Source organism: Phocoena sinus, chromosome 3, assembly GCF_008692025.1.
Source record: "Phocoena sinus isolate mPhoSin1 chromosome 3, mPhoSin1.pri, whole genome shotgun sequence".
NCBI classification, from domain to species: domain Eukaryota; kingdom Metazoa; phylum Chordata; class Mammalia; order Artiodactyla; family Phocoenidae; genus Phocoena; species Phocoena sinus.
In genome coordinates, this window is record NC_045765.1 from 100,656,130 (window position 1) to 100,677,456 (window position 21,327).

Below are 21,327 nucleotides of genomic sequence, written 5' to 3' on the forward strand. Positions count from 1 at the left end.
AATGTACTGCCCTTGGCAGAAAAATCAATCCTAACTATTGAGACACTCTTAATAGTTACATGGCATTCTGGCCTACAAATCCATTTCTTTTTAGTTTGGTTATCATGAGTCAGTTCTCCTGTACCTGGGGAAGCTGCTAAATTAATTTTCTTCTCTTGCAGAGCTGAAAGGTAATCCCTGGACTCGGGTAACCATCTCATGGAAAAAGTGGCTCACAAGTGTGGCCTAAGCTTCACTGTTTGAAATCCTTAAAGTTGATTTAACCATTACTGTGGTCCTTTTTCATCCTGCTAAACTTCTTGAATGAAGAGTCTTTTTAACTAACTTTTCCCATTTTCTCATTATCCAAATCATCCTCTACTTCATGTGGGCCAATTTCATCCAACTAATATTGAGCATTCCAGGCACCGTGGTAGGACTCAGAGAGCACTGAACAAAACCAAGTCCCTGCCTTCAGGGCTTATATTCCAGTGGATGAAAGAACGCAAACAAGCATAAGTATGTAGCATAATATTATGTGCTCCTGTAGTGTTGAATTATGTCCCCCCACCCCCAAATGTGTTTAAGTCCTAACCCCCCGGGGACCTGTGAATGTCACCTTCCTTATTTGGAAATAAACTCTTTGAAGATGAAATCGAATTAAGATGAGGTCATATGAGATAAGGGTGAGTCCCCTCCTAATGACTGGTGTCTTCATAGGGGGGAAATCTGGACAGAGAGAGACACACACGGGGAAACATCATGTGAAGATGCCGGCACAGACCTGAGTGCTGTAGCAGCAACCCAGGAACACCAAGGAGTGCCAGGAAACACAGAAGCTGGAAAAGAGGCACTGAGCAGATTCTCCCTCAGAGCCTCCTGAAGGAACAAACTCTGCTAGTACCTTGATTTCAGACTTCTGGCCTCTAAAACTGTGAGAGAATAAACTTCTGTTGTTTTAAGCCACTCAATTTGTGGAAATATGTTATGGCAGCCCTAGGAAATCAGTACAGCTCTGAAGAAAAATAAATCATGGTAAAGGGGTAAAGAATAACAAAGGGGTATGGTACTGACTTTTTCACACAAGGGAAGTCTTTCTGTGGAGGATAAATCGGAGCAGGGTGCTGGAGAGGGGCTGTGAGCTTCAAGATGAAGGAATGAGGTGAAGATGGCTATGGACAGAAGGAAGAACAGAGGCAAAGGAGGAAGCCACAAGCTGGGAGCGTCTGAGGAACATGAAGCTCATGCAGCTGGTGAGGAACAAGGAGAGTCTGGTTAAGACCAGATCTTGTGGAGCCCTGAGTGAGCTATGGTAAAGGGTTTGGCTTTTATCTTACTTGTGATGGGAACTATACTCAGGCAGACGTTGAAATGCAAAGGTCCCTAATGGTCCTCAATGGCAAAATCCACAGGACTTTTTCCCTTGTTCATGCTCTTGAACTTCCAAAGCATACCACTCATTATTGCCTCCATCCTTATGAAACTGTCTCTTCTCTAGGTTTTAATAAAATCCCAGGGACTTCCCTGGCGGCGTAGTGGTTAAGAATCCGCCTGCCAATGCAGGGGACATGGGTTCGAGCCCTGGTCCGGGAAGATCCCACATGCCATTGAGCAGCTAAGCCCGTGAGCCACAATTACTGAGCCTGCGCTCCAGAGCCCATGAGCCACAACTACTGAGCCTGCGTGCCACAACTACTGAAGCCAACGCCCCTAGAGCCCGTGCTCCGCAACAAGAGAAGCCACCGCAATGAGAAGCCTGCACACTGCAATGAAGAGTAGCCCCCGCTCACTGCAACTAGAGAAAGCCCACACAGCAACAAAGACCCAACGCAGCCAAAACTAAATATAATTAATTAATTAATTTAAAAAAAAACCTCCCTATTACAAGTACTGGGGGCCCTTTTAAGATGGCTGCACTGATCCTCCTGACTCACTTGCCTATAATCACGTCTTGACTAGCATTCTCTCCACTGGAACCCTCTTCCTCCTTGCCTGGCTACATCCCTTTTTACCTTAAGATCCAGTTTAACTCCCTCAACATCCACAACTGTCATTTCATCCCACCTTGCTCTTGGAAAGATCCTCTTGCTAAAATAAATGGATTTTTAAAAATTGAGGTAATACATACAATGCAGCAGCATTCTTCAATTCTGGAAGAAATATAGACAATGCCTCTTTTGGGAAATGGACCTGTTCCAAAGAGAAGGAGTTTCACTTCCATTTTTTTTGTTTATTTCTTCAACTATATTAACAGTAGAGATTTTATATCCCCCACTGTTTAGTAGAATACTCTCTGTACAACAGCTCTGTAATCAGTGTTAGGCTTTCCTTATTTATTTACTTACTTACTATGATTTGATAAGCAAATTTACCCACAGAAATACAATTCAGTCAGCCTACTATTAAGGATTTTTTTTTTAAACTTCTAGAACAAGTTTGCGACCTGGCTGTACACTGGAATCATCAGGAGAGTTAAAAAAACAAAACAAAACAAAACAAAAAACCCTCAAGCATCACCCCAGAACAATAAAATCAGAATCTCTGGAGGTAGGATTTAGGCACTAGGACTTTTTAAAGCACTCCAGGAGATTCCAATATGTAACCTACATTAAGAACTACTGCTCCAGGGCTTCCCTGGTAGCGCAGTGGTTGAGAGTCCGCTTGCCGATGCAGGGGACGCGGGTTCGTGCCCCGCTCCGGAAAGATCCCACATGCCGCGGAGCGGCTAGGCCTGTGAGCCATGGCTGCTGAGCCTGCACATCCAGAGCCTGTGCTCCGCAGTGGGAGAGGCCACAAGAGTGAGAGGCCCGTGTACCGCAAAAAAAAAAAAAAAAAGGAAATGTAAAATCAGATGCACCACCCTTCCATTTTGGGATGCCTCCTGCAAATTCCTATTCAGAATTGTTCTGAGATAGTTTGATGAGTGTAATTCAAGTATCCAAGAGCTGAAATGCAAAAGCCTATTCTAATTAACAGTGGAAACAACTTTGTGGCAGAGATTTAGCTCATCTCTGAAATTCCTCCTAGCTCTAACATTTTATGAGTTATAATTGTGGCTTAACTGTATTGTCCTCCACATCTCACACAGTCTCTTGCACATATTACCTTGGTCAGTAAACATACAAACAGATATAAGCAGGCATGGAAGCTAGGAGAGGCACTGAAAGCCAGGTCACAGTTTCTTTCCTGATGAATAGCACCTAAATTGCCCTAATTAGAAACTAACAGTCATGCTGACCTTGTCTCCACCTCCCTTGATCTCCTCATCTAATAGTGGAAGACTATCAGCTCTGTGTCCCTTCTTATATGTTTGTCTTTCTTCACTTCTGCTTTAGTTCAGGCCTTTACCATCTCTTGCCTGGACCTCTAATACAGAACAAATAAACTTCTCATGGCCAGACTCCCCCTTTCAATCCACTCTCCAGTCATCTCTCTAGAACACAAAACTTGATGTATCACTCTCCTTGACTAACAGAGCTTTGGAGACTAACTTTCCGCTTCTTGCACCTTGCACCTCCCCTTCCCCCCACCCCAGCTCTAACCACCCTCAACTCTGCTACACCAGCTGCTGCATGTCACGGTTCCTTCTGCCTGGAAGGCCACACCCACGTAAGCAAGCCCTCATCATCATTTAAGATACTATGCAAATGCCACTTCTGACCATTTCCTCCATCCGAAATGGAGGTAGGCCTATCTCTTTTCTGTTTCCCAAGTACTACACTGCTTTTATTACCCTTTTAAAAATCATGTTGTAATTGTCAGTTCTTGTCTGTCTCCCCAGTAATTTCTTCAATTATCCATCCTTCTAGTATTTGTTAAGCAACCTCTGGGTCAGACCACCTTCTACATAATGAGAATATAATAGCGAACAAAACAAAATCCCTGGTTTCGTAGTGCTCATAGTCTACCATGGGAAATGGAAAAAAATATACTTTATAGAGTGCCAGGTAGTGATTAGTGCAAGAAAAAATAAAGGCAGGAAACGTGGGTGCTATTATGGAAAGAATGGTTGAATAAAGTCCTCCTGTATTTTGTAATATTTGAGCACAAACCTGACAAAGAGAAGGAAAAAGCCAGGCTGAGAACTAGGAAAGGATATATAGGGGAAAGTGTAATACAAGCAGAAGGATCTGTAAGTGTGAAGGCCTCTTTATTTGAAGACTTATTCACCTTTTCCTGCCCCATTACCAACCAGAGCCTGGCAAAAGTCCAATAAAAATTGGGAGAATTATTGCTGAGCTCATGGCCTAGTAAGGATATTACTCCAATTCACCTCTCTTTGCCTAGAGGAAAAATAAAACTGCAGAGAGTTCTGTACTTCCCTGTTGAGAACATCCTAACCAACAGTCATCTTTTAAGGCCAGCTCAAATGCCACTGAACAATCCCTTCCATGCATATTCTCATAGCACCTAGTTTTTACTTCCTCTGGGGTACATATCTCATTTGCCTTACATTGCAAACATTTGTGTACAGTTATTATCTTCCTTCAAATTGTTGGGAACCCAGATCATGCCTTTTTTTTGTTTTTTTAATTCTGTTTTTTACACATCTTTTAGCTTGGGACTTGCACATAAGAATAACCCTGAACAGAGTGTCTGGATAAATTCTAACTAGGTTAGGCAAATATTCAGAAAGGCTACATCCTCATCGAAGACTTAAGGATTGTAGGGGAGGAGAATACACCTCTCCTTCTAAGAAGGCTTATTAGCAGCTGCCACAATAAGTGTTTTCCTAATTATCTTTTATAATGCTGTCTCATGGGTCTCTTTATAATTTTTCCTGGCTGAGCAAGGAGGTTAGTCAAGTTCTCAAGGGAATTTCTGAAGCCTAAATGGATGTTTCAACAGTGGGGAGATGCAGGATGGGGACAGGAGCCTGGTGTTAATAGTGGGGGTGATTTCTGTGGCTGTTGGGGCCACGCCCAGGCATTATCCACTTTTCCCGTCCTCTCAAGGTGCGGCTGCCTCTACCTTTCCTCAGTTGAGCCTTTTTCCCAACTTTCTTTGCTCTCTTCCAAGAGCGGACAAACAATGCAAAACAAAGGAGGGTAGGGGAACAAATATATAATTTAATTTTTTAGAAGACAGGAAAAATCTTATCAACAACACCTCTCCCCCATGATACAGGGTAAAGTGCTAACAGTTAAGAAAACATACTGAATAGTCTGTCCTTAGCTGCAAGTCTGCGGCAATGACTCGTGTTTGAACCAATCATACCAAAGGAATTGGAAATCTACCATCAGTAAGAGTATAAATTCCATTCTCACTGCAAACAGTCCTAGGAAGTGGAGACTAGGTAAAAATTGGAAGCGACAATTTTAAACGATTGTGAAGGGATTAGGAGAAGGGGACGTAAAGCTATCTCCCAATGCCCCTCAATCCAGAGGCGCTTTAATGAATCTCCACTCCTGACTTCCCCCACCTTCTCCATGTGCCCCTTTAACTCCCCACTTACCCTCTCCAACTCCTCCCAAGCCCTCAGTTGCCTCCTCTGTTACCTGCTCACTAAGTCTCGAGGCTTGGAAAACTGTGCAACCGAAGTGCCGGCCGGCAAGGAAGGGGTGCGGACAGAACGTTCCGACGCTCCGGTGCTGGTTCCACCTCTGGAGAAGCGCGCTCCGCCCTCCACGCGGCCTCAGAGCCGCGTTCAAACCCAACCAATTAGCCCCACCCACTCCCTAGCTAGGCCCCGCCCTCCTGGCAAAGAGCTTTTTAGCCCTTGGCGGGCGCCGTAGTCGTCCAACCCCCTTGGCCTGACTCTTTCTGCGCCAGCTGGAAGTGCGCATCATAGCGCGCGGTGGGTGGGCTGCCCTGCTCTCTCCCACGCTTAGCTTTCGGCCTCTGCCGTCAGACCCCCCCAGAGCTGGGAAGAGTTATCACTTTCTGGATCTCTCGTCTACTGCATTGGCCCCTGCGTTAACGCTCCGTTGTGCTACGGCCAGTGAGGCTGCGATTGTTCCAGCGCCCCGGTGCGAGGAGAGCAGCTCCTGCTCTCTGCGGACCTGGCAGGAGGGTGCGGGCGGACGCTGCAGGCAGAGTCTCCGCGTGTCTTTCCTCCTCCTGGTTCTCCCCGCAACCCCATCCGCATCCCCCGCCCCCTCCTTGCTCTGCGCTTTCTCCCGGGCTGCGGGCAGAGCGCTCCATACAGCTGCAGCGCCCGAGTCTGGGCAGCCTGCGGGAGGCACACACGCCCACACCCACTCCGCCTGGCCGCATCCTTGCCCAGCATGTCTGCGCTTGAGTGGTACGCCCACAAGTCCCTGGGCGACGGCGTCTTCTGGATTCAGGAACGCTTCTATGAGTCTGGCAACCGCGCCAACATCTGGCTGGTGCGCGGCTCCGAGCAGGACGTGGTGATCGACACAGGCCTGGGGCTGCGCAGCCTCCCGGAGTACCTGTACTCCTCCGGCCTCTTGCAGGACCGCAGGGCCAAAGAGGATGCGGCGTGCCGGCCACTGCTGGCTGTGGCCACCCACGTGCACTTCGACCACTCCGGCGGCCTCTACCAGTTTGACCGGGTGGCGGTGCACCACGCCGAGGCCGAGGCGCTGGCTCGCGGGGACAACTTTGAGACCGTGACCTGGCTCTCCGACAGTGAGGTGGTGCGGGCGCCGAGCCCGGGCTGGAGGGCCAGGCAGTTCCGAGTGCAAGCGGTGCAACCCACCCTCATCCTGCAGGATGGTAATGGCCCCTCACGGGCGCGCGTTCTCTCATTAAGGGAAGGGACTGGGGAGAAACTGTCCGAGGGGTGCTTGTTGCACACCTTCTTGGCTGTAAGGTGTCACATCGCAGAAACACTACTTCTGTTTCTCCCTTCCCTGAGTCAAAAGCCCACTCGACCATAGAGTCTTTGGAAGGCCACTGCAGCCTTCCCTACCAGAGACAAGCTCCGGCACCTTGTAGTAATGCTGAGTACTCGACTGAAAGCCGGCCCCACCCCCTAGTCAGTTTCCTGTGTAACGTACGGTATGTAGTAACGCTATAGAGACTTCTGACTAGGATTCCCATTCTTTTCCCGAACACAAGTCTGACATTTCCAGGCACTTTTCTAGCGAAAAGACTCTTAAGGAATGGTGCCTCATGGAGAGTGCATGTCATGTTCTATGCTTTTGAGAACTGCTGACTTCATCGGCCGGGTACGAACAATTCCCACCTGTAGGCTTAGAAAGCCGTTAGAGAGCAGTGGTTCTAATCTGCTCATGCATCTTTATCTTTCAGATAGGTTTCTGTTCTTGATGTTGCCTCACAAGAGAAAAAGCTTGATTGTGAATATAAAAAGTAGAATGTGTCTGAGTCTTATGACAACTCTCTATTCTGGTTGAAAGCAAGGCCTGAGAAAGGTTAATAAGGAGGCTATTTCCCGTAATGGTGAAGTATGTGGACTAATGCTTAGATAACCTTGGGCCTCTTTGGCTCTGTGAAAAGCAGGATGGGGTTCAGAAAGAAACTAATGGAATAAAATAGTGTAGGGTTCCAGCCCTTCCAACCTCACACAGTCACTTAAATAATTAAGCCAGTTGGTCACAGCAGTGATATTTGTATATTAATTTCTTTTTTGTTTTTAGAATGCTTCTGTTGATTTTATCCTCACAACACATTTGAAGTGAGGCTACTGACCCCCAATTAAATGGCTTGTCTAGAGTCCACAGAGCAAGATACAGATAAAAGCTAGGATTGCAACCCAGGCACAATAGATCAAAGCATGTAGATCATACATAAATCCTACCCCATAAATATATTATGGTAATTCTGAGTAGGAGGTGAAACCCTCTTTCCTTTCTATCTTGAAACTCTTTTATTTGCCAAATTAATTTATTAAACCGTTCCCCTACGAGGCAGAAAAATCCAGTTGCTGCAGTACAATAAGTCTCACTTTTGTGACCAACCAGTATGACAAATAATGAAGTACTTTACAAAAATGAGTTCATCTTACAGATGAGATCTTGATCACTTGAGGCATAAGAAATAGAAAACAAGATTCTATACCTCACACCCCACTTAAACAGTCTTTTCATTAAAATTTTAAATCTAAAGATTAAAAAAACAATGGTTTAGATGGGAGTCTTACATTACCTGACAATTTGAGATGAAAGAAAACTAAATTTACATTAAAGGTACTTTTAATTGCTGTATTTCTTGATGGAATTGATACTTTTAGAGGTAGGATTTCCATGCAGTTGATGGGTATTCAGACTAAATTAACACCCAGCACCCCCCCAAAAAAAGTTTACATTAGTATTTAAAAATATATTTAAATTGTCTAAATGAATAAATGACTTTTGATTTATTTACTTTTGCTTCTGTGCCAGAAACAGGAAATGATGAAAGAACGATAGGAATTATTGTCTTATAGATGAAGAATCCACACAGGCTTGAATATCATACCTGAAGTCACATAGTTAGGGAAAGAGCTCGGACTGGAAACCAGGTTTCCTAAATCCTAGTTGATGCTAGAATTACAGGATTTTGGAGTTGCAAGGAAGCTGCAAGCTACCTTGTGGTGCTTTCAGCCTTTGAAAGTGTGAAATGAAAGGTTAATATTTACTAAAAACTTTGAAGGTGGTAATACTGTGTTAAATTAAAAATTGTTTTTCATTAGGAGCTGGATGTCTCACCCTCTCAAGTAGTATCTAATATCCTCTTTTCTCAGGAATATTAATTTCCTGTCTCTTCTGAATGGTGTGGCCTGCTAACTTGATATTATCATAATCCAGGTACCTGGAAGGAGATAGAAAATATTTATATTAAAAACTCATACACAGTTACGTACACACAAACCGTACATACCTAACAGCATGAAGTCTTCATTGTTTTGGTTAGAAAATAAGGAGGCTGAATTCATTAGCTTATTACATTTCATTTAGTGTATTGATGACCACCTGTCATGGAGAAGCAGAAATCCGTGCAGTGTATCACTAACCCAAAAGCTTACTTGTGTATAAGGGACAAGGAAGACAAGGAGAGATCATCATCCAGTGCATGCATCATTTTTGATGGAAAAACACCTCGCCCTACTAATAGTGAAATCATATCTTCCTATAAGAAGATAGCAATAAACCCTAAACTGATACAGCACATTCTTCTTGAATGGGCACACATCATTCTGCCTGTTTTTCACAATAGGCAGGCATTTTGGCCCCTACTGTACATGTTTAAACAATTTTCCTAGAGTCATCAAGATACTAGAACAGTTGTTTCAGGTAAACTTAAAAATCATTTGGGGAGGTTAAAAACAAAAACGGATTCCAGAAAGGTAGCAGATTGAACGAACACATCTAATTTGACTCCCTCTCAAAATCCCACTAAGATTACAGCAAATGCACCATGGTTTGTCTATTTGTTTTATGTATAAATCCACATTGAGGTTCTGTTTTGGATGCTGGAGAGTAAATGTGATGACTGAGTTAGCAGTTTTATCCTATGCCAGCAATAGAAAATTGAGAGCCAATCCAGTTTGCACTGAGACTTAAAAGGCTCAGGAATTAGCAGTAGCTGGTACCTTAGTTGGGGCAAAGGGAAGAAAACTAAAATAAGTAGAATTGGTTGAAAGCCATTTAAGAAGCTGTTAAAACTCTGAACTCTTCTCCCTAAGTGAATGCTCCTCTCCCCAGAGTTAGTTTGTTCTCTGTAAAGGGGTTTCTTTTTTTTTTTTTTTTTTTTGGCTGCGCCATGCAGCATATGAGATCTTAGTTCCCTCACCAGGGATTGAACCCATCCTGCAGTTGAAGTGAGGAGTCTTAACCACTGGACCACCAGGGAAGTCGCAAGCAAAGGGGTTTCTTGATTGAGGGATGCCAAGTACTAATGAGCTCAGGAGTTCAGATGGAAAATAGGGATAAGTGTATGTGTATGTATATATACAAATGAAGATAGATAGATAGATAGGTAATATATATGTTCTTTACTAGTTTCCCAGAAGAATGAGAGTCAGGCCATTACCGCTCCCCCCACCCAAGTAGGAAACTAGAAGAATCTTATCTGGAAAATCTGCCCAGCCCTAGAGGAAAGACTAAGATGCTGATTCCTAAGTAATCCTTGGCTTGAACTTTCTACAGTGAAGCCTAGATCACCAGGCCCCATGCATGTGCTTCAAACAACTTTTTCATTATCCCCCCACTCTTAAACAGACAACCAAGCATTATAAAAAATCTGAGAAAATCCTCTCACGTGAAATCAAATACTAAAACAGCGTAAAGCAACTTGAGAGGAGAGGGCAATCATTAATATCATCAGGGGATAACAGAATCTATTGCATTCAAGATATCTGAGAGACAACAGGATGCCTTAAAAATAAGCAGCAGACAGAACAATATTCACACTCATAAAAGAACTCTTGGAATTTAAAATGTCAGAAATTATTTAGTAGAATATCTGGAAGATAAAGTTGAAAAACATACAAAAGGAACAAATAGGCAAAATGAAAAGTAGGAGAGAATCAGTAAAGGACCAGTATGAAAAATCTGACATTGGAATAATAGGAGCACAGACAGAGCAAATAGAGAAAGTAGAGGAAAAGAAACATAGTAGAGAAAATTCAAGAAAATATCCCATGATTAAGGGATGTAAATTTCCAGATTGCAAGAGCCCACGGAGTTCCCTGCACAATGGATGGAAACACATCCAACCCAAGGCACATTATTATAAAATTTCAGAACACTGGGATCAAAGAAGAGTCTATGGGCTTCCAAATTTAAAGAAAAAAGGTCATCTAGATCATAATGGCTTTGGAGCTAGAAAAGAAGAGCTGTACTTTATCTGACTAAAACTGATTTCCAACTTAGAATTCTAACATCCCTTCCACTATCAATCAAGTTCTCAAAAAGTCCCGCATGCTATTACTTAGGAAGATACTAAGATATACCTTTATCCTGTTTACTCCCTTCAAAATAAGGGAGTAAACCAAGAGGAAGCTATGGAGTAAAGGAAACAGGAGATCTAATGCAAGAGAAAGTTGAAAGGAAGCATCAGGATGATGGCAAAGGATGACACTGACAACGATAGAACCTCAGGCACAGAGTGTTCCAGATCTAAGCAGTTGAATCATTACTCTTGAGGGGTGAAAGGATGAGAAATGTATATATGTGTGCTGATGGTAGGTGGACAGAGAGGAGTAAAAAGAGCTACTAAAAATCCTTATATTTCATAGTGGCAGTCAATGGACAACATCTAAAATTTAAAAACCAAGAAATGGTAATACATGAACGAAATCAGTAGAGTATATCTAATTGGGAAAACAAGAAATGGAGTATAAATATTATTTACATAACTATATCTAGTAGAGGCAACTACAAGAAGAAGTTGCTAAAATTGTTAAAAGTTGTTGTCTCTTGGGAGCAGAATTGGAGATAGAGCCAGGATGGGGCAAAGAATATTTTAAGCCCTTCTGAAGTATTTTATTTGAAATATGTACATCTAGTTTGTTGATTAAAAATGAAATAAAAATTAAAAATTGGGGATGCCAAGATGGGAAAGGGTATTTGAGAAGCCAAGAGAAGTCTAGTATGGTTGGAATCTGGTGACAACTGGGTTAGCGTGAGGGCTTGGAAGGATAGTGTGTGTATATATATATTTTATATATATTTATATATAATATATGTATGATACATTTCATAGGCAGTTTTGGTTCTTATAAGAGAGGTCTTGGTGAAATTATATGTGAGCATTATAAGCATAAGGGAGGCATTTATAAAGCCATAGGGTAATGGAGATCTAGAAATATTCAGTCACTATGGCCTTATCAATTGCTTATAGTTGGTATCCATTTTGATAGGTGGGTGCTTATGTCTTATCTGTTGCTAAGTATTTTGAGTATAACCTTGCCTTGAATATCAAAAACCCATAAGACTCTACCCCTCCATCGGTAATTCTCTAGAGCTCCTTTTTTAGCATCGAACTTCCCTCATTCCTTTCCTTTCTGTACATTTATTAAACAATCTGTCTCCAACAGCTCTATTATTAAATCAACTTAGCTATAATTTCCTTCACCTTACTTGCCAATCATACAGGAAATGGCAGTGGTTTGTGATCCCCGAAGCACTTTAAATCTGGAACAATTATCCTGTGAAGGAATCTGGCCCCTTATGACTAGAATGTGGGGAACTTCGGGAGTGAGTACCTGATTCCATTTTAATGTAATTTTTGGATTCAAGGCAAGACCAGAACAATCCCTACTCCTATCCCGGGCCCCACTGATCTGTTTTGTGTCACTATAGTTTTGTTTTTCTGAAAATTTTCTACAAATGTAATCATATAATATATTTTGTGTCTTTCATTTGGCATACTGTTTTGGAGATTCATCCATGTTGTTTTATCTATTAATAATTCCTTTCTATTGCTGAGAAATAACTCATTTATGGATATAACACGTTTTATATATTCACCTGTTGAAGGAAATTTGAACTTTCTAGTTTGAAATTGTTATGAGTAATGCAGCATGAAAATTTGCATACGAGCCTTTGTGGTGGATGCATGCTTTCATTTCCTTGGTAGATAGCTAGAAATGGAATTCCTGGGTTGTATGGTAAATGGATGTTAAATGTTTAAGAAGGTGCCAAACTGTTTTCCAAAGTGCTATACCATTTTACATTCCCCAGTGCAGTGTATAAGAGATCCAGTTTCTCCACATCTCTGTCAATGCTTGATTCTGTCAGTCCTTTTGATTTTAGCCATTCTAGTGAGTATGTAGTGGTATTTCATTGAGGTTTAATTTGCATTTCCCTAATGACTAATGACATTGAGGTTTAATTTGCATTTCCCTAATGACTAATGACATTGAGCATCTTTTCAGGTACTTATTTGCTATTCAAATATCTTCTTTGTTTAAGGGTCTATCAAAATCTTTTCTCTTTTTTAAAAATTGAAAAATTGTTTTCTTATTGAGTTGTAAGTGTTCTTTATATATTCTGAATTCAAGTCCTTTATCAGATATACATTTTGCAAGTATTTTCTCCCAGTGTGTGGCCTGCTTTTTCATTTTCTTAATGGTATCTTTTTAAGCAAGGAAGTTTATAACTTGGATGAAGTCCAATTAGTCTATTTTCCTTATGTTTTATGCTTTTTGTGTCATATCTAAGAGCTCTATGACTAGCCCAAGATCACAAAGATTTTCTTCTGTTTTTTTTTTTTTTTTTTTTCTGGAAGCTCTCACATTTAGGATTATGATCCATTTTGAGTTAATTTTTGTTAATATTGTGAAGTAAGGGTTGAGACGTGCCTATTGTTTATTTGCATATATATATATATATATATATATATATATATCCAAAGTATTCCACTCTAATTTGTTGAGGAGACTATCCTTTTACCCAGTGAATTATCTTAGTTGATACTTTTGTCAAAAATCCACTGACCATGGGCTTCCCTGGTGGCACAGTGGTTGAGAGTCCGCCTGCCGATGCAGGGGACACGGGTTCGCGCCCTGGTCTGGGAAGATCCCACATGCCACGGAGCGGCTGGGCCCGTGAGCCATGGCCGCTGAGCCTGCGCGTCCGGAGCCTGTGCTCCGCAACGGGAGAGGCCACAACGGTGAGAGGCCCGCGCACCGCAAAAAAACACTGACCATATATGTGAGTGTTTTCTTCTGGATGCTAGTCTCTTTCAATGATTATGTCTATCATTTAGCCAGCACCACACTCTCCTGATTATTGCAACTTTGTTAGAACTCTTGAAATTAGAAAAGTCCTCCAACTTTATACCTCTATTTCAAAATGGTTTTGGCTATTCTAGGTCATTTACATTTCCATATAAATTTCAGAGCCAGATTTTCAATTTCTGTAAAAAAGCATGTCAAGGTTTTGATTGAGATTCTTGAATCTATAGATCTACACTGACCATTAAAGTAGTCACTAGCCACATGTAGCTATCTAATACAAATTTAAATTAATTAAGATTGATTAAAATTAAAAATTTAGTTCCTTGTTGCACTAGCTTTATTTCAAGTACCATTAGCTACACGTAGCTGGTGGATACCATATTGGATAATGTTGGTACAGATAATGTTGTTCCATTATCCTAGAAAGTACTATTAGACAGTGCAGTTATAAGAAAAACTGGATTTAATTACCAACCTAACAGCTTTGAGTCTTCCAATTAATGGATATGGCATGTTTCTCCTTTTGCTTAGATCCTCTTTAATTTCTCTTGAAAGTGTTTCTGTAGTTTTCAGTGTACAAATATAACAAAACACCTTTTTCATGTGCAATTGAAAAGAATGTGTACTTCACTGTTTTGGTGTAAACTATTTTATATATGTCAGTTAGGTCAAGCTGGTTGATAGTGTTGTTCAGGTCTTCTGTATCCTTACTGATTTTCAATCTACTTGTATTATGAATTATTCAGAGAGGACTATTCAAATCTCTAAGCACAGTTGTTGAACTGTTTATTCTTATTTTAATTATGTCAGTTTTTATTTGAAGAATTTTTAGTCTCTATTTTAGAATTTTTTTTCATGTATTGACCTAATGTATAGCCTCATAAAATGTACCTCTTTCCTCTAGTAATATTCTTTTTTTTTTTTTTTTTTTTTTTGCGGTACGTGGGCCTCTCACTGTTGTGGCCTCTCCCACTGCGGAGCACAGGCTCTGGACGCGCAGGCTCAGCGGCCATGGCTCACGGGCCCAGCCGCTCCGCAGCATGTGGGATCTTCCCGGACCGGGGCACGAGCCCTTGTCCCCTGCATCGGCAGGCGGACACTCAACCACTGCGCCACCAGGGAAGCCCCTAGTAATATTCTTATATAAAAATCCATTTTGTCTGACAGTATTGCCACTCTAGTTCTCTTATTGTTAATATATTTTTTTAAATTAATTAATTTAATTTTGGCTGCGTTGGGTCTTCATTGCTGCACGCGGGTTTTCTCTAGTTGTGGCTAGCAGGGGCTACTCTTAGTTGCAGTGCACTTCTTCATTGTGGTGTCTTCTCTTGTTGCAGAGCTTGGGCTCTAGGCACACGGGCTTCAGTAGTTGTGGCGTGTGGGCTCGTTAGTTGTGGCACACAGGCTTAGTTGCTCCATAGCATGTGGGATCTTCCTGGACCAGGGCTCGAACCCGTGTTCCCTGCATTAAGTTAAGGTGGATTCTTAACCACTGCACCACCAGAGAAGCCCTTATTGTTAATATTTATATGGTATAATTTTTCAAACTATTTTTGTCTTTGATTTTATAGTTCCTCTCCTGTAGACTGCATACATATCTCACTTTTTAATCTAGACTGACAATCTCTGCCTTTGATTAGAGTGTTTATCCCTTTCATATTTAATATAATTATTGATATGGCTGTATTTAGGTCTGCCATTTTGTTATCTGTTTTCTATGTCTCATTTCTTGTTTATGTCTTTGTTTTTCCTTTATTTTCTTCTTTTATGTTAGCAATTCCTGATTATTACACCATTTTAATTTCACTATTAATTTTAGCTATATTTCTTTGATTTTTTTCTGTATATGTTTGCACTAGAGATAACAATATGAATATTTTAACTTATTATGATTTACCTAAGTTAGTACTGATTTAAATCCAGTAAAACAGCAATTTGTATTCATATAGCTCAGTTTCCTCCCCACTGTCAAATAACTGGGAAGAGTGTGAGATTTTACCATACTTGCAGGTTAGTAAGTTAGCCTGCCCCAGTTTCATGGATTCTGACAGAAGACATGAGGTTCCTGGGTCAGAGACTAAGAACAGTTTATTACAGCAATACCAGTAGCCAGAGCATCATCATTTGTACCGATTCCTCAGGTCTTAATTTCCACGGAGTGACAAAACAAAGGGCAAAAATATAATACTGTTCACTAGAGCACCATTCATGAATTGTGTCACCAGATACTAGTACAATGGATATTCTGAAAAATGAGGTTTTTGGTCAAATAAATTTGTGAAACTATACAGCCACATCTCCCTTGTGTATATCCACAATGTACATTAGCATATTAAATGTACATTAGCATATCTTGCTGAAAAGAAAGCTGCTTAATTTTCTTTGAAGGAAGAGTTTTCAAAATTATTTGACCACAGAATCTTCTTTTCTTCTTTTCTTTTATATATTATAACAACCAGCAGAAATTGTGTTTCACTGTTTACTTTGGCAAACACTGGTCTAGCAAACAACAGAAGTGAAATATAGGCAACTTATTTTAAATCATCAATAAAAAGTAGGTATTTTTAAAATAAAACTAAAATAAGTTCATCCTTCCCAACATCTTTGAAACTGTTGTGTTCTTCTATTCTTTAAGTGATTGAAGTCAAATATATAACATGTTTATCTGTAAATTCTCTTTCCATTTTTAGGGGATGTGATCAACCTTGGTGACAGACAGCTCACTGTTATGCACATGCCTGGTCATTCTAGGGGCAGTATTTGCTTACATGACAAAGACCGAAAGATTCTCTTCAGTGGAGACGTCGTGTATGATGGATCGCTGATTGACTGGCTCCCATACAGCAGGATAAGTGACTATGTTGGAACCTGTGAACGTCTGATAGAATTAGTGGACAGAGGTCTGGTAGAGAAGGTGCTTCCTGGGCACTTCAATACCTTTGGTGCTGAAAGGCTTTTTCGATTGGCTTCTAACTATATTTCAAAAGCTGGGATATGTCACAAAGTTTCTACTTTTGCCATGCGATCTCTTGCAAGTTTAGCCCTACGTGTAACAAATTCTAGGACCTCACCCTAGTATTTAATTCTATAAATTAATACAATTAATTCTGTGTTGTTTAAAATAGTGAACACTTTAAGAAGTGCTTTTTTACTACTATTATGTATTAGAGGAAAAAAACGGTTGAGAATGAATAAGCCAAAAATGGAACTTCTTAAATTTTTTTCTTTTTTCCAAATAAGAAACCACTTAAATAAGATTATAATTTGCCAAAGCTTGTAATTTGCCATAATTCTGTAATATTTGTTCTAGAAATGATATAGAGGTATATGGGCAAGCAAGGAGGCATTTTGCAGTAAGAGAAAGAACTATCCTTGTGTCTCATTTCTCTCATTTTATTTCCTAGATGACCTAGAAAAAAGAGCATAAAGAGTTTTATGTTTATACTCTGAACTTGATATTTTTAATATATTATTTGAAGATAAAGGTTTTTGGGTTTAAAGTACATTAGAACTGAAAACTTAAACTAACATTTAGAATGACAGCTAAAACAATCCATTGTTATGGTACAGAATTTTTTTTTTTTTTTTGCCTCTCACTGTTGTGGCCTCTCCCGTTGCGGAGCACAGGCTCCGGACGCGTAGGCTCAGCGGCCATGGCTTACAAGCCCAGCCACTCCGCGGCATGTGGGATCCTCCCAGACCGGGGCACAAACCCGTGTCCCCTGCATCGGCAGGCGGACTCTCAACCACTGCGCCACCAGGGAAGCCCCTATGGTACAGAATTTTTATGCTTCATTTTATTTATTCTTAATGTAATTATAGTGTACATTATGTGTTATGTAATTTTACGTACAAAAAGTACAATGAATTTTGTTTTATTGTGAAGCTTTAAATATAAATTGAAGAGTGCTTCAGTAAAAAGAAACTACTATATATTGTTGTTTGTTATTATGTAAGTGTAATACTTTCAATTGTAAAAGTGAAATTCAAATGTCTGTAATCTAACTATAAATTGTCAGATTTCTCAAAAGGACACTGTCAGGCAAATTTGAAAATATACACATTAAGAGTAATTTTTAAATTATATCCTATTTTAATAATAACAGCTATAATAAACAAAATTTTTCTTTTTAAATAGCAGCTTTAGTATATGTGTCATATTTTATAGTACCAAACAACATCCTAATATAAACCATTCTTTTACTTAACATAACATACATATTTGCCACAGAAGGCTTTTCAAAGCAATTGCAAAATGTGCATTAGATATTGACTTAGAGTGAATTGCCTTTTTTATCCTGATTCACAACACCTATTCCTGTTCAGTATTCTTTGTCTTGAATGAAAAGAAGTCTACATTTATAAAGATATAGGAAAGATTATCCCACTATTTAGTAAAATGTTTTAGTTTGGTACTCTTAATAATTTATTGAAAAGCCTTTTGGAATATTTCATGAGGGTTTTTTAAACAGTTTTTTCACTGCCTTTTTATTATTGACATAGCCTAAACCAAACTCAGATAGCTTTGGAAATCAGATTTTTTAGTATTAAGAAGGTCCAGCAATTTTGATTTCTGAAAAAATATGAAACTTTTCCTACCCAACACCCCACTCAGGTTCTTTAGTCTTTTATTCATTCAACACACACACACACCCCCCACATGCATACACACAGTCACATACATACATGCATACATTGTGCTAAACACTGTGGAAGCTTAAAAAGTCAGAGACTATATCCTAGCTGGAAGTAGAAGACAAACAAAACTTGAATAATAGTATATGCAGGTTGAAGTTAATACAAATTACACATGAGTGTCAGGGACATAAATGGAGGGGTGTGAAGTTTGGTTAGGGAAAGGTTCCTGGAGGAGGAGTTTTTGAGTCAGATTTGGAAGGATGATTTGTTGGGTGGTGAGGGTAGAAAACAAGAATGGGGTTATTTCTGCATCCTCAGTGCTAAGAATAGGGATGAAAGTATTGCTGTCTAGAGTAGGCTATTCCTTGTGTCAATTCAATTTTCCGGTGTCTCAGATCTTCTAAACACCAAGCATTTAGCATGAGAAAAATGGGTCTGTGATTGTGTATATAAGAATCATCCTTATGACAGACAAACTACTGCCACATGCCACAAAATGAACTTACTTAAAATCAGCAAGGAAGCCATGGTTGTTGAAATGAAGAATATCATGGGAATTTCTCTATGACAGTCATTCAAGGCAGTAGGTCTGTTTTAATTGATAGTGCAACATCAAGAACATAGATTTGGTTCAGGGCAAGTACAAACTATATCACTTAATGAGCCTTAAATATAGCCATTATTTTTATATCAATAGCACAAGAGAAAACCCAAAGTCCTTAACCATTGACCATTTAATCATATTTTAGGACTTTTTAAAAAAATCAGGTTATAGTAGGCACTAAGTTTTATTGAAAAATATTTAAACCTGATGAAGGCTTTCCTTATTTCTTAAAAGTGTGATTTTTTCAAAGCACATTGCACATTGATTTTATTTTTAAATTTCCCAGTTTTTTTTCCCGGTTTTTCAAATTGTACCAAAACATAAGACTGTGATATTTTGCTATGGCTTCAATGTGGGTAAATTAGGGAAAGGATGTATCATTCATTTAGTGCCCATGCTATGCATTTTAAAATAGGCATTATTTAATTTAATCCTGGCCCCAGTGCCAAGAAGTAATTGACCAGCCTAACACAACTTTGGACAAAGCTGGTAACTGAACATAGGTCTGTCTGCCTCCCAAGCTGAGCTCTTTCTCTTATACCTGCACAATAACATAAAACTGGCAAAGTGTATTTTTACTTCTCAAGATGCCACATGTGCCAAGAATAAATCAAGTGATGTTAAAGCATAATAGCATATTTTAAAGAAGCTTTGAAAATATATATTTTCATCCTGACAGTGACCCTTGTTGTAATTTATGGTTTGGGGAAATAATATTATGTAAGTATAATTCAAAGTTGTCAAAACCTAAGGCATTTAGAAATAATTTTTATTATTCATTTTGTTAATAACTTAATTTTTGGAAATTCAGTTTCCTTATTTGGTGTTTCCTTTTAACTGAGAAGTCTAAAACAAACAAAACCTTGTGTGTTATCCTGATATAGTTGAATAAATGATTATGTGTCGTTGTTCTTATATGGATAGTAATATGAATGTGACATGCACAAATTGTCCTCTTATAATTTTCAGATAAGTGTAAGTGAACATTTATGTGATAACTATTAAAGTGGACATTTTATTTCACTCTAAAGTTGGTATTTTTTATAATGTTAGCAAATTTCCATTTAATGTCTTGCAAGGTTATTTTCTATGTGAAGTGCAGTTTTGAAAAGCTTGTAATAAATAAGCTGTAAATCCCTAGGCAAGGATAGAGAACCCAGAAACTGAATAATACCTGTATAAGCCTTAAGTAGTTAATAAATATAGCATTTCAAATAAGTGGATAAAAGAGGGACTATTTAATATATATTTCAATTGTTGATGTGGGAAAAAAGGCCCCTGCCATCATAAAAATAAATTCCAAATGGATTAAACATCTAAATGTAAAAAGCAGAATCACATGTGTATTGAAAGAAAATTTTAATCATGTTTAAGACATTAGGATAGGGAAGATCTTTTCTATATAGAAACAAAAAGCAAAACTATATCAAAATTTAAAGTGTCTTAGAACTCGGATGTCATAATGAAAGTTAAAGAGGGAGAGAAATTTAAAAATATTCCTAACTTGTGTAACAGAAAAAAATTTTAAAACAAATACAAAGCATGCCTACAAATCAACAAGAAAAAGGTAAACTAATGTATGGGAGGAAAAACCTTTCCTTTACCCTCTTAGATTCTGAGGCTGGGCCTGAGAATTAAACTTTCAAAAGAGATTAACAGGAGCAAAGCATACAAATTTTTTTTGACGTTAGTATTTTTACATGTACACAGAGGTTAATATATATGAAATATAAACCCAAAGGAATGGATAGGCTTGAGCGCATGTATACCATTTTAGCAAAGAATGACAAACTGGAGAATGATGAGACAGGAAAAAGGGGCTTGAGCTAGGGCTGGTAAATTGTGGAAACTAGTGAAATACAACTTTTTTTTTTTTTAATTTTTGGCTGTGTCAGGTCTTTGCTGCTCGCGGGCTTTCTCTAGTTGTGGCAAGCGGGGGCTACTCTTCATTGCAATGCTAGGGCTTCTCCTTGCGGTGGCTTCTCATTGCAGAGCATGGGCTCTAGGTGTGCGGGCTTCAGTAGTTCTGGCACATGGGCTCAGTAGTTGTGGCTCGCAGGCTCTAGAGCGCAGGCTCAGCAGTTGTGGCGCACGGGCTTAGTTGCTCCACAGCATGTGGGATTTTCCTGGACCAGGGATCAAACCCATGTCCCCTGCATTGGCAGGCAGATTCTTAACCACTGTGCCACCAGGGAAGTCCCAGGGTTATTTTAATGGATTTTTTAAAATACAGATTAATCTTGATGTTGGATCCCTATCTCCAGTGATAAGAATGTTCTCCTCGTCCTCGTACAGGGAGGGCATCTTTCTCAAGGGAAATTTTATGCCCTGCTTTGGGTAGTAAGGGGGAAGTCAGAGAGCCTTTCCTGTATTTGCTTTTTCTCAATTGCCTTCAGCTTAATCAGCATGCCACAGTGATATATTTTGGGATGGCATGTTCTGATACCCTTCACTACCTATTAGAAAAATGGGTAAATTATATAAACAGGTTATTCACAGAAGAGGAAATACAAAA

The 21,327-nt window shown here is 39.6% G+C and overlaps 2 protein-coding genes across 2 annotated transcripts in view; one reads left to right on the top strand and one right to left on the bottom strand.

Moving 5' to 3' along the window:
- Positions 1-5,594, bottom strand: part of POLR3G (RNA polymerase III subunit G) — a 41,828-nt gene extending 36,234 nt beyond the window's left edge. Inside the window, 1 exon segment of the mRNA XM_032625001.1 lies at positions 5,478-5,594. The gene's annotated coding sequence lies outside the window, so the exon portion shown is untranslated.
- A 140-nt stretch (positions 5,595-5,734) lies between these two features.
- On the top strand, positions 5,735-19,836 carry MBLAC2 (metallo-beta-lactamase domain containing 2). The gene is made up of 2 exons (XM_032629106.1): positions 5,735-6,660; positions 16,261-19,836. Exons 1-2 carry the CDS (start codon positions 6,207-6,209, stop codon positions 16,644-16,646), a joined length of 840 nt encoding a protein of 279 aa, XP_032484997.1. The 5' UTR covers positions 5,735-6,206; the 3' UTR covers positions 16,647-19,836.
- Positions 19,837-21,327: the final 1,491 nt, after the last annotated feature.